General features: G+C 54.3%; 1 protein-coding gene across 2 annotated transcripts in view; it reads right to left on the bottom strand.

The window, feature by feature from the left end:
* The window catches only part of SLC39A11 (solute carrier family 39 member 11), a 60,047-nt gene extending 47,218 nt beyond the window's left edge, over positions 1-12,829 (bottom strand). For both annotated transcript variants that reach the window (XM_063175775.1, XM_063175774.1), the window contains exons 1-4: positions 12,777-12,829; positions 11,071-11,184; positions 9,881-9,919; positions 5,741-5,899 (exon numbers count right to left, since the gene is read on the bottom strand). In XM_063175775.1, coding sequence (XP_063031845.1) covers positions 5,741-5,899; positions 9,881-9,919; positions 11,071-11,178 — 306 coding nt within the window. In that variant the 5' untranslated portion in view covers positions 11,179-11,184; positions 12,777-12,829. The remainder of the gene's footprint in view (positions 1-5,740; positions 5,900-9,880; positions 9,920-11,070; positions 11,185-12,776) is intronic.
* Between the last annotated feature and the right edge of the window lie 1,328 nt (positions 12,830-14,157).

The following is a 14,157-nucleotide window of genomic DNA, read 5'->3' on the forward strand; positions in this document are numbered from 1 at the left end:
AGCAAAAGGAGGGAAAAGGCAGGAGGGAAAAGCCCAGGGAACGTCAGAGCCAGAGGGGGATAAACCCATGGAACATCAGGGCTGGGAGGGATAAATCCCTGTGCAATATCAGGGCCAGGAGGAAGGAAAAGCCCATGGAATATATCAGTCAGGAGGAGGGAAAAGCCAGGAGGGAAAAGCCCAGGGAATGTCAGAGCAGAAGGAGGGAAAAGGCCATGGAAAATCACACCAGGAGGAGGGAAAAGCCCAGGGAATACCAGACCAAAAGGAGGGAAAAGGCAGGAGGGAAAAGCACGTGGAATGTCAGAGCCAGGAGGAGGCAAAAGCCCAGGGAATACCAGAGCCAGTGGGGGAGAAAAGCCCATGGAATATATCGGAGCCAAGAGGAGGGAAAAGCTCATGGAATGTCAGACCAGGAGGGGAGAAAAGTCCATGGAATATCAGAGCAGGAGGAGGGAAAAGCCAGGAGGGAAAAGCCCAGGGAACGTCAGAGCCAGAGGGGGATAAACCCATGGAATATCAGGGCTGGGAGGGATAAATCCCTGTGTAATATCAGGACCAGGAGGAAGGAAAAGCCCATGGAATATATCAGAGTCAGGAGGAGGGAAAAGCCCATGGAACACCAGAAACAGGAGGAGAGAAAAACCCAGGGAATGTCAGAACCAGGAGGAGGGACAAGCCCATGGAACAGCAGCAGCCTTGCCAGCAATTCCTGCTCCTGGGAAGGAGGCTCAGGATGGAGAGGGGAAGGATGGAGAGGGGCAGGATGATGGGGAGGGGAAGGATGATGGAGAGGGGAAGGATGATGGAGAGGGGAATGAAGGATGATGGAGAGGGGAATGAAGGATGATGGAGAGGGGAATGATGGATGATGGAGAGGGGAATGAAGGATGATGGAGAGGGGAATGAAGGATGATGGAGAGGGGCAGGATGATGGAGAGGGCTCTGTGCAGAGCAGCAGCTCGTGGAAGGAAGGATGAAGAATTAAACCAGGATTTCTGTCCCTGTTTCTCCCAGAGGGATTTCCCACCCCACCAAAGTGCCCCAGACCCCACACACCTGAGCAGGGCGGGAGGGACTGAACCCCAAATCCCAGCTCAGAACCAGGAGCTCTGCAGCTCCAGCACCAAATAAAGCTTTTATCAAATGCCTGACACATAATGAGAGAGAATCCTAATTAAGAGCAGCTGACAAATTGCACTGCGGCAGTAAATAAGCCTTTACCTCCATTAATAAAACAAAATGCTCGGGTAGAAATTAGGATAATTAGCATTTTGTTGGGGTTTTGGCAAATAATTCCAGCCTACCCAGCCACCACTGGATCGCAAGCACTAAAGTGCTGCCCAGGGGTGGGAAACAGCCAGGTTTTCATGGATAAAGATGGAAAAATAAAACCTTTTGGGGTTCTGAGTCTTTTACAGGATCCCATGAGTGGGTTTGGTGGTCAGGGATTTTCATGGCAGAAATCACCTGGGACAGGAGACAGGGATCAATCCCTCATGGATCTATAAACATTATATATATGTGTGTGTGTGTATATATAAATATAAAATTATAAATGTGTTTATATATAATTATATATATTATTATATATTATATCTATATATTATTATATATATTATATCCATATATTTTATATACATTATATATATTTTATATACGTATGCATATATATAAAATCGTATATGCTTATATATAATTATATATATTATGAAAATTCATATTATTTCTATTTTATATAGATCATATTTATTATATACATTATATATTATATATATATAAAATTATATATGTGTATATATAAAATCATATAATATATATAACTATATATATACACTATATTTTAATATACATTATATATATTTAATATTCATTATATGTTTTTATGCATATATGTATATATATGTATGTATATATATGTGTATATACATATGTATGTATGTATATATACGTATATATGTGTGTGTGTGTATATATATATGTATGTATATATATATGTATATATGTGTATACGTATGTATATGTATATATAAAACCATATATTATAAATTAATTAAACCCCTGCCCAGGTAACTCTGGGTTATTCAGAGATAAAAGAGAAGGAGGTTTCCCAATGGGAGGCTTTGCTACATTCCCCAAAACCCCAAAGTTTTTCCCTCCCAGAGCCAGATCCCTCCTTGCTCCCCCAGCCTGTGGAAAAGGGCCAGGGCTGCACAAAACCAAACAAACACCAGGGCTGCTGTTTGTTTTGCCCTGGGCAAAGGAAATCTGAGCAAATCAGGGAATTCCTGCCTGCCCTGGGGCTGAGATCCACCAAAACCCAAATCTGGGAGTTCTGGGGTTGCTCTGCACCCAAAGCCACCCTGAGAATGCCCCAGGACAGATCCTGTGGGCTCACAGAGAGGGGTGACACCACCCAGGCTGGATAAAAACCCTCTGAGAACACCCAGGGCCACCCCAGCCACGTCCCCGAGTGCCACAGGGCCTGAAACCCCTCAGGGATGGGGTCTGCAAGCAAGCCAGGCTTATTTTCTGTGAATAAAATCCAACAAAAGCAGGAATTATCTGTGAATTTTCCATGATCACCAACCTCAATCCATAATCATAAAAGATAACTCTGCTGAAATCCTGACAGCAATCCTATTTCATGTTTCTTTCAGCATTTTTTGATAACATTACTTTTGCCCTTTTATGGCTTCTTGTGGGGCATTTCCTGCAATATTTCGTAGGAATATTTTGAATTTCCTGCAATATTTTTGTAGGAAAACACGAAATGTTTTGTATTTCCTTCATTTCCCCACAGCATGAAATTTAATTTAATCCAATTTAATGTTGTAGGGACAAAAGAATAGTACAAAAATGGACTTTTTCTGGTTGTGTCACTTTATTCTCCATATTTGGGGCCAGCTCCTGGTGCTGCAAATTTGCACCTGGAGATGAAAATCCAGCAGGGAATGCCTGAAACTCAGAGCCAGGGCTGGGGAATCCTCTGGAGCACACCCCAACCCCAATAAACCCCAAACTGTGAACAAGCAGCACATCCCAACCCCCAATAAAACCCCATAAAACCCAACAAAACCCCAAACTCTGAACCAAACCCACCCCAGGCAGCAGAGCTGCACGACAGCTCTGAAGGATGGGAATAATAACACTTAATTCCAGCATTCTTCTGCCTTTCAGCAGACCCAAAATAGCTGCTGAGCCATCAGGGACCTGCTGCAGTGAATTTTTAAAGTAAACTTTCCCTCAGAGAGGTTTTGGCTTTTGGCAGGGAAGATGTGCTGAGCCCCAAACCCTTTTTAGGAAAGGCACCAGAGGCTCACCCTGCACCATCAGCACCCAAAAAAAAACCCATTTAAAGGAAAAATCTGGTTAAATTGAGGTTCCACGCCAGGAAATCTGGGGAAATGAAATTTTTCCAAACACCTGGGACGTGTTTGTGCCCTCCAAGTGCCCCCAAACCCTCTGGGGAGCTTTGCCAACCCCACCAGCATCCCCTGCTCAGCTGGAGGATGAACAAACACCCGGGGGAAAGGCAAAGATAAAGATGGGAGAGATGAAATCTGCTTTTTGCAAGGGATGGAATGGCTCCAGCTGCTGGGAGCTTAACCATTCCCGTGCCAGAGCAATCCCCAAACACTGGGGTGCTCCAGGAAAACCCTTTGGGCTGACAAGCAGTCAGTAAAAGCTTTTAGAGGTGGTTTTTATCCAGCCTGGAGCTGTGCCCGAATTCCCATCCTGCGGTGCAACCTCTGTTCTCTGCCCAAAACACCCCCAAAACATCCCAAATTCCCATCCTGAAGGAGAAACATCTGTTCTCTGCCCAAACCACCCCCAAATTCCCATCCTGAAGGAGAAACGTCTGTTCTCTGCCCAAACCACCCCCAAATTCCCATTCTGAAGGTGCAATCTCTGTTCTCTGCCCAAAAAAATTCCTAAAACATCCCCAGATTCCCATCCTGCAGTGCAATCTCTGCTCTCTGCCCAAAACACCCCCAAAACATCCCAAATTCCCATCCTGAAGGAGAAACATCTGTTCTCTGCCCAAAACATTCCTAAAACATCCCCAAATTCCCATCCTGAAGGTGCAACCTCTGTTCTCTGCCCCTAAATTCCCATCCTAATTTCAAAAATATAATAATTTGGAAGGAAGGAATTTAGGAAGGAAGGCGTGAAGGAATTTAGGAAGGAAGGAATTTAGGAATTTAGGAAGGAAGGAATTTAGGAATTTAGGATGGAATTTAGGAATTTAGGAAGGAAGGAATTTAGGAAGTTTCCATTTTCCATTTCAGGGCAGGCTCCTGCCTTCCTCAGCACACACCTGGCTTTCAAACCAGGACAGGGTGACCCCACAACACCCAGCAATTCTCCTCACAGCTGACTGAGCTGTGACCCCTCTCCAAAACCCAGGGAAAGCAGAAGGTTGGTGCTGCAGCCTCCTAAAACCTCCCACTCCTTCCTCATAACCACAGGGCAGGAAAATCCCACTGAACTCAACGTGAAAACTGAAAGGATCTCCTTGGAAATGTGGAAATTCTTCCCTGGCTGCACCATTGTGAAAACTGAAGGATCTCCTTGGAAATGAGTGGAAATTCTTCCCCGGCTGCCCCATTCTGGTGCTGGCAGCTGCAGGAATCCAGCAGCTCCCCGTTTATTTGTATTTTGAGCAGCAGTGCCAGGGCTGGCAGCTCTGCCAGTGCAGCCCCAGGGAGGTCACACCTGAGCTGTGAGAGAGGAGCTGCCAGCAGGAAGGACAAAGGCACGAGCGTGAAAGGGGAAAAACAGAGAGATTATAAAAATACAACAGAGCTCAGAGAGTCTGAACTGCATCCAGCACTGCCAGAGCCAGGCAGGGCTCAGGGAAATCACAAATGGATTAATCTGGGAGAGAATTCACCATGCCCAGCTACCAGCTGGTGTTCTCTGCAGCTGGAGAAAGGGCAGGAATGTCCAGACTGGGAATTACCAGTGACAGCACTGGGATGAACCCCCAAACTGGGAATTCCCACTGATGAACACTGGGATGAGCTCCCAAACTGGGAATTCCCAGTGACCAGGGCTGGGATGATCCCCCATCCCACTCACCAGCTCTGGGATGACACCCCAGCCCCCAATCCCATAAAAGAACACTGGGATGATCCCCCAGCCCCACAATCCTACTGATAAACACTGGGATGAGCCCCCAGCCCCACAATCTCACTGATGAACATTGGGATGAGCCCCCAGCCCCACTCACCAGCCCTGGGATGATCCCCCAGCCCCACAATCCCACTGATAAACACTGGGATGACCCCTCAGTCCCACAATCCCACTGATAAACACTGGGATGACCCCTCAGTCCCACAATCTCACTGATAAACACTGGGATGATCCCCCAGCCCCACAATCTCACTGATAAACACTGGGATGACCCCTCAGTCCCACAATCTCACTGATAAACACTGGGATGAGCCCCCAGCCCCACAATCTCACTGATAAACACTGGGATGAGCCCCCAGCCCCACAATCTCACTGATAAACACTGGGATGATCCCCCAGCACCACAATCTCACTGATAAACACTGAGATAACCCCCAGCCCCACAGTCTCCCTAATGAACACTGAGATAACCCCCCAGCCCCACTCACCAGCTCGGGGATGATCCCCCAGCCCCACAATTCCCATAAAAGAACACTGGGATGATCCCCCAGCCCCACAATCCCACTGATGAACACTGGGATAACCCCCCAGCCCCACTCACCAGCTCTGGCAGCAGCAGGTCGGCCCCGTAGACGAACGCTGCCCCCAGGGCAAAGCCAGCAGCCACGGGGAAGAAGGAGAAGGCCCCAAAGGTGCCGGACTCCTGGGCCAGCTCGATGGCAGGGGCCAGCAGGGACCAGTAGGAGGCTGCCAGCATCACCTGGGGACAGGAGGGGAGCAGTGAGAGCCGCGGGGTGGGAGGGAAGGGAATGCCAGAGCAGGAACGGTGTGGGGTGCAGGGATCAGCAGAGCCCAGAGGAAAGGGACCCCAGTTGTGCCCTGCACCCCAGAACCCCAGGAAATCCCCTGGGCAGGGGGCTCAGAGCCCCACAGTGGTGTGGGCTGGAAAAAACCTCAAAGCTCATGCAGTGCCACCATGGCAGGGACACTGACACTGTCCCGGGTGCTGCCAGCCTGGTCTGGGCACTGCCAGGGGCAAGAGCAGCTGCTGTGGGCACCTGGGACAGTGTCACAACACCCTCAGTGGGGATTCCTCACTGGGAATTCCTTCCCAATTTCCATCCCAAACCTCCTGCCAGTGCCCCAACACCTTCCCACAGAATTCCTTCCCAATTTCCACCCCAAATCTCCTGCCAGTGTCCCATGAGCTTCCCACAGCATTCCTCCCCAACTCCCAACCCAAACTTCCTGCCAGTGTCCCAACACCATCCCACAGAATTCCTCCCCGATTTCCATCCTAAATCTCCTGTCAGTGTCCCATGCGCTTCCCACAGGATTCTTTCACAATTTCCAACCCAAACCTCCTGCCAACGTCCCAACACCTTCCAAACTCCCACCCCAAACCCCCTGCCAGTGTCCCCAACCTTCCCAATCTCCACCTCAAACCTCCTGTCAACATCCCAAGAGCTTCCCAGAGGATTCCTCCCCAACTCCCAAACCTCCTGCCAGTTTCCCAGCACCTTCCCAGGGAATTCCTGCCCAGCTCCCAGCCCAGAGCTCCCCTCCTGCAGCTCCAGCCCAGCCCAGGGCAGCTCTGTCAGCCCCGAGCAGGAGGCAGAGCTGCCCTGTGTGAATCCCAGCGCTGAGGGTGAGCAGGAGCAGCGGGGCTGTCACGCCAGCCTGCAGCAGGGCTGTCACACCTCATCCTTCAAATGCCACCTCCTGTGACAAACAACCACGCGGCCCAGCGGGAGAGGCTGCGAGGGTGCTGCTGTCAGCTCACGTGAGCATCTCACTCCTGCACAGCAAACAGAGCTCAGCCCCCAGATCTGCCAGGATCCCACAGCTCCAGGGCAGTGCTGACACAGCTCTGAGCCGGCTGCGGGAAAGGGAATTATTCCATTTATTCCATTTATTCCGTTTATTGCATTGATTGTGGCAGCCCCAGGGGCTGGGAGGGTTGGTCACAGATCTCCAGAGCACCCCGAGGTGCCAGGGAGCCCCACAGCAGCTTCTCCTCAGCCCAGCCCTGAGCCCAGGGGTGGATTTGGGGATTCAGGAGCTCCCAGGGCAGGGGCAGAGCTGGGCTCAGCTGATTTAGGATCCCCTGGAGCTCCTGCCCACCTGCTTGGAATCCCTCCAAACCCAACAGGATTTAACCCCAAACCTCTCCCAGGGCTGGCACCTCCTTCCACAGGGACCCAGAGCAGGGATCCCCCAAATTCTGCCCCCCAAACCCAGGGATCCTGCAGGGCCCCCGTGCCTGGGGAGCCTCGTTTGGAGTGAAAATTCAGAAAGGAAAAAGGAAAAAAAGGGGGAAAATGTGGATAAATTGAAGTGGGATGCACATCTCAGTGCATCCCAGTACAATTTATCCACAGAGCCAGGGCTGGGCTGCAATTAAACCCCTGATTAAATCAGGAGGGCCTGGCCTCCCTCCTGTGGGATCCCTGGGATGGGGTGGGGACACCAAGGGACACTGGGGAGCAGGAAATGCTGGAGAAGGAGTGGGAAAGGCAGGTGGAGGATGAAGACATTGGCAGGGCACTTTCCTTGCCAAACTTTCCCACTTGGCTTCGTGGAAGCTCCATTAAGCAGAGCTGAGTGAGCTCCTGGAGCTGTTTTAGGGAATGTTTGATCCCAGGGTGCCTGGGGAGGGTTCAGGATGATTTCCTGCTCCATTTGGGACAGGGAAAAACCAAAGTGCAGCCCAGGCACAGGGAAAGCTGCAGGTGTTTGTTCCTGGTGGCTGAGCCCAGCCCTGCAGCACCACGGAGAAAAAAATAAATTAACAAAAAAAAAAAAAATCTCATTTAAGGATATCAAGATTTAAGAGAAAAAGCAGAATTTGCCATCAGATGCCCCAGCAAGCAAAGCTTTGTCTCTATGGAAACACAAAAGCTCAGAGCTCCTGCCTGCAGAACTGGGATCAGCTGGGACTGCAGAGAGAGGGAACTGGGGCAGGGAAAGGCGCTCCCAGTACAGCCCAGTTCCATTTATCCACGTGCCCAGGCTCACCCCAGCACACCCAGAGCAGCTGCAGGGAAGAAAGGGGGGAAAGGAAGGAAAAAAGGGGGAAAAAGGGGGAAAAGGAAGGGGAGAAAAGGGGGAAAAGGAAAAAAGGAGGGAAAGGAAAGGGAAAAAAGGGGAGGGAAGGAAAGGGAAAAAAGAGGAAAAAAGGGGGGAAAGGGAAGGAAAAAAGGGGAAAAGGGGGGGGAAGAAAGGAAGAGAAAAAAGGGGGGAAAGGAAAGGAAAGAAGGAAAAAAAGGGGGGAAAGAAGAAGGAAAAGGGAGGACAAGTACAGGCTCCTTGTGTTGTTGAACCCTTTTGAGGCAGGGAAAAGGTGCAGACCCAGCTGTTGGCCAAGCAATGGCAACACTGCCCAGCTGGGAAAACCCAGACTCGGGGGGATCCTGGTGTCCCCAACGTCCCCAGTGCCCCCTGGCCCCTCCAGGCACAATGCCCCTCCTGCTCTGGGCGCTGCCAGCTGGCAGAGCTGAGGGCACAGCCAATGTTTGCAGGAGCTCAGCCACACCTGGGCCGGGCAGGGCTGGCTCCGAGCTGTGCCAGGGGCACCTGGTGGCCTCAGCAGCTCCTCATCCTGCTGGGATCCCTGCAGAAACGCCAGCCCAGGGATCCCCCACTGCCTCCAAAGGGGGACAACACCCACCCTGCAGGGAGCACACACAGCCCCTGGCACCCGCCTGGCACGCAGGTGACACAGGGCACAGCCAGGTGGCACAGCCCAGCACACTGGGAGCACTGGGATGGGCTGGGGGCTCTGTGCCCGCCTGGATTTGTGCTTGAAGCCCTCAGGAGCAGAGGGAAAGCAGAGCTGCAGCTCTCCGTGGAGGCTGCGTGTGAAATGTGGGGCTCTCTCCTGGAGGATAAACCTGGAACTGTGGGCTTTGGGGAGCTGGGCAGGGGTTTGGGGAGCCGTGCAGGGCTTTGGGGAGCTGGGCAGGGGTTGGGGAGCCGGGCAGGGGTTTGGGGAGCTGGGCAGGGGTTTGGGGAGCTGGGCAGGGTTTGGGAGCCGTGCAGGGGTTTGGGGAGCTGGGCAGGGTTTGGGAGCTGTGCAGGGGTTTGGGAGCCGTGCAGGGGTTTGGGAGCCGTGCAGGGTTTGGGAGCTGTGCAGGGGTTGGGGAGCCGGGCAGGGGTTGGGGAATGCGGGGCTGGCACTGGCCCCACCCAACTCATTAAATCCCCTTTGTTTCCCTCATTAATTATCGGGTCCAGCTGCTGGGGCACCACCCCCAGAGCACATCCAGGCGCCCTCCAGCACCTGCAGGGTGGGGCTGAGCAGCTGGACTCGATAATTAATGAGGGATTTAATGAGTCTGGGTGGGGCCCCAGCACCTGGGCAGTGCCAGCCCCGCATTCCCAAACCCCTGCACGGCTCCCCAACCCCACAGTTCCAGGTTTATCCTCCAGGAGAGAGCCCCACATTTCACACGCAGCCTCCGTGGAGAGCTGCAGCTCTGCCTTCCCTCTGCTCCTGAGGGTTTCAAGCACAAATCCAGGCGGGCACAGAGCCCCCAGCCCATCCCCAGTGCTGCCAGTGCCCCCAGGAATTGGGGGATTGAACTGCAGAGAGCCAAGGGGGCCTCGTGCCCATCCTGGTGCCACCTCCACCCTCAGGGAATCACCCAAGGGATTTTAGCTCGAGTGGAGAACCAAACCAAGCGTGGAGGGGCTGCAGAGAGCACGGGGAGGAGGAGGAGGAGGAGGAGGCTGCACTCACCCCTGCAGCAAAGCCCAGGCTCCCATCCAGGATCCGCCTCTGGAAATAAAAGCAAACAACAAAACCACAATGAAACCACCCTGAGCTGGCGTGAGGGCACTGCCCACAGGGCTGGGAAAGGGTGCCCAGGCTGGGGACGGCTCAGGAGGGGATCTGAGCAGGAATTGTGCCCTGGCATGGCAGGATGGGGTGCCCACAGCAGCTGTGGGTGCCCCTGGAGCCCTGGCAGTGCCCCAGTCCAGGCTGGCACTGGGGTTTGGGCACACCGGGGGCTGTCCCTGCCCCTCCCAGGGCAGGTTTCACCCCCTCCCCAAGGAAGAAATGCCAAGTGCTGCTCCAAGGGAGCCTCCCTGAGCAGGCAGCTCCTGAATAAAGCATTACAAGACTGAGGCATAAATAATGAATCCACCTCGGGCAATCTGGAGCACCCTGGCCAAGGAGGGCTCTAATTTTGGATCCAGGATGACTTGGAGCTCCTCACTCTGCTCCTTGTGAGCAGGGGCTGACCCAAATCCTGCCCTGGAAACCAGAGCCAGGTTAGAGGCAGGGGAGCTGCAGCTGCCCACAGAGCCCCAGGGGCACATTCACATTCCAGGCTCAGAAATTTGATTTTTGATTTCCTTCCCCTCCTGGTGACAGGACAGGAGCTGGGGTTTTGTTCTTGTTGCCCCTCAGAGCTGGGAGCAGGCAGGGAAAGCCAGGCAGGAGCAGGGCACAGCTCAGATCCCGAGGGGTGCCAGGCCTCACCTGGCCCTGCACTGGGCTCCTGTGGGGTCTGTGGGATCCTGGGGCTGAGGGGACGATTCCAGGGGCTCAGGGATGGATTCCAGGGGTTCAGAGGCTGATCCCAGGGTCAGGATCTTGTGGCATGTGTGGGATCCCAGGGGCTGATTCCAGGGACTCGGGGGCTGATCCCAAGAGCTCACCTGCCCTTGGACTGGGATCCTGTGGGATCTGTGGGATCCCAGGGCTCAGGGGCTGGTTCCAGGGGCTCAGGAGACACCCTAGGGTTGGAATCCTGTGGTATCTGTGAGATCCCAGGGCTCACCTGCCCTTGGACTGGGATCCTGTGGGATCTGTGGGATTCCAGGGCTCAGGAGCTGCCCCACGGTTGGGATCCCGGGGGACCCAAGGCCCAGGGGCTGATTGCAGGGGTTCAGGGGCTGGGATCTGTGGGAGCCCAGGCTCACCTGGCCTCTGGAGAACACGAACACCAGCGCCGACCCTGCTGCTGTCAGGGCCCAGGTGAGCAGAGTGCCCAGCAGTGCCTGCAGCCCTGGGCCCAGCCCCGGGATCATCCTGGCCTGGGAGAGAGGAGCAGCCTTGGGGGAACAGACAGAGACCCCAGAGACCCCCAAACCCACCCAGACCTCACCCAGACCCCACAGCCAGCCCAGCCATCCCCCCTAAGCCCCCCGTCCCCCTTAGGCCAGGCTTTGCAATCTAAGCTGAGCCCATCGGGAGCCAGCGGATCCCACCTGGAGCAGAACCCCAGCAGGGCTTGGGGTCACACCTCGCCCAGACCCCTTTTTGTGCCCCTGGTTTTCCTGGTGGGGAAGGTGAAAAAACCTCACAGCACCTCGGGAAAGGGGAAAAGGGCAACAAATCCCCAGGAATGGGCAATAAAACCCGGGAAATGGGCAGCGAGCACCGGGAACGGCCCAGGGAGCAGCAGTGCCACGGAAATCCAGATGAATGAATTTATAACATACACCTGCATGGATATGTTTGTGTGTAAATAAATGGAATATACAGGCATTGATAGGTTTATATGTGAATATATATGAAATACACAGGGGTTAATAGGTTTACATGTATATATACACGAAATGTACAGGCATTGATAGATTTATATGTGAATATACATGAAATACACAGGGATTAATAGGCTCATATATTAAATATACAGGGATTCATAGGTTTATATGGGAATATACATGAAATATACAGGGATAATCGGTTTGTATGTGAATATACACGAAATATACAGGGATTAATAGGTTTATATGGGAATATACATGAAATATACAAGGATTAATAGGTTTATATGGGAATATACATGAAATATACAAGGATTAATAGGTTTATATGTGAATATACATGAAATATACAAGGATTGATAGGTTAATATGGGAATATACATGAAATATACAAGGATTGATAGGTTTATATGGGAATATACATGAAATATACAGGGATTGATAGGTTAATATGGGAATATACATGAAATATACAAGGATTGATAGGTTTCTATGTGAGTATATATGAAATAGACAAGGATTGGTAAATTTAAATGTGAATATTTATGAAATATACACACACCAGTGGCAGCTCCAAAGGCTCTCCCAGCCCCGTCCCGGCTCAGACCCCGCAGATTTCCCATCTCAGCCCCCCCCAGGACGATCCCCCCCATTCCTACAGGGGTCCTACAGCCCACCCAGGAGCACCCAAACACCCCCAAAGCCCCCTCCCCAACCCAACACCGGCACCCCGGGGCCCTCCAGCCATGGGGCCGGTCCTGGCAGCACCGAACCCCCAAACCCCGAGCTCCAGCCGGTGCCAGGACCCCCAAACCGGAGCCCCGGGTGCTCCCGGGATCCCCAAACCCGGAGCCCCCAACCCCAAACCCCCCGGGCCAGCCCCAGGACCCCGCACCCCTCAATCCCGCACACCGCTGAGCCGCCGGCTCACCCCGGCACCCCCGAACCCCCCAGCCCCGGAGCCACCGCAAGCCCCGAACCCCCCGAACGCGGCACCCCCGGTGCCCCGGCCGCTACCGAGACCCCCGCAACTCCCACAGCCGGGGCCGCGGGGCGGTGCCAGGGCCGGGGCGGTGCCAGAACCGCCCGTCCCCACGCGGATCCGAACCCCGGTCCCTCCCGGTTCCCTCCGGTACCTCCGCCCGGGCCGGGCCGGTCCCGCCGCCGCTTCCGGGTGCGCACACGTGTCCGCGGGCTGGCCCCGCCCCCCGCGGCTCTCAGCCAATAGCAGCGCGGCGGGGGCGGGGCCCGCCCTCGGCTCTGCGGTTGGCGCGGGCGCGGCGGCCTCAAAGCGAGGCGGGCGGGCGGCGCGGGCGGGCGCGACAAGGCGGCGCTGTCGCTGCCGTGTCATTGTCACCGCTCCCCCCGCTGCAAAGAGACCCCCGGACACAGCTTCGCCTTGGCATTGGAGTGCCCTGAGAGCCGCCTTCTGATTGCCACCCCCGCAATCAGCTAATTAGCAACGTTAATGAGCTCGCACAGGGGCAAGCGGAGCTGGCTCCGTGGCTGTCACTGTCACTGTCACTCGTGGATGTCACAGAATTACTGACATTTCTGGGGTCACCGAGTGCCACCCTGTCCCCTGGGCAGAGCCACAGTCACCTGGCACTCGTGGGTGTCACAGAATCCCGGAATTAATGACATTTCTGGGGTCACCGAGTGCCACCCTGTCCCCATGGTGCCACCCCGGGGGATGGGCACTGTGCCCTCCCTGGGCAGCTCCTCCCGATGCTTCCTAGCCCTGTCCATGCAGGAATTCCTCCTGATGCCCCCCAAATCACCATCACAGGAGGCAGAGGTGGCATTGTCACCGATTGTCCCTGGTCACAGTGCCCGGTGTCCCCTCCTGTGCCACGCCACACGGAGCAGGGCTGGCAGAAGGACAGAAGGACACACCCTGTGCCACAGCCCCTGCCCAGCCCCAGCTGGGAAAGCTCAGGGCTGTTTGAAAGCTCCCTGATTTAGGATTTAATTAGGATTTAATCAATCCGGCCCCGTAATTGCTGCAGGGCCAGGTGCCAGCTGGGAGGGACACGGGGACACTTTGGGGATCTGGGGTGACGCTGTGACAGCGTGCTGGCAGGGCTGGGGACAGCTGGGACCTGGCTGGGGACACAGGGACCAAGCAGGGCTGATCCTGGGGACACAGTGACAACGCAAGGCTGGCCCTGGGGACAGATGTGACACAGCAGGGCTGGCCCTGGGGACACAGTGACAACGCAGGGTGGCCCTGGGGACACGGTGACACGCCGCAGCAGGCTGGGGGTGGCTGGCAGCGATGGCCCTGCCTGGGGACGCGTGGGTGGCAATGGGGACAGCTGTGGTGGCTCTGTGCAGGAGCATCAGCAACATCAACTGCCACCCCCGGACCCCAGAGTGTCACTTCTGTGTGCGGGGACACTTCAGTGTCACAGCCCTGCCTGTCCCAGTGTCACAGCCCTGCCTGTCCCCTCAGTGTCACAGCTCTGTCCCCTCAGTGTCACAGTCACAGCCCTGTCCCCTCAGTGTCACAGTCAC

The sequence above is a fragment of the Melospiza melodia genome, chromosome 24 (genome assembly GCF_035770615.1).
Source record: "Melospiza melodia melodia isolate bMelMel2 chromosome 24, bMelMel2.pri, whole genome shotgun sequence".
Classification (NCBI taxonomy): Eukaryota; Metazoa; Chordata; class Aves; order Passeriformes; family Passerellidae; genus Melospiza; species Melospiza melodia.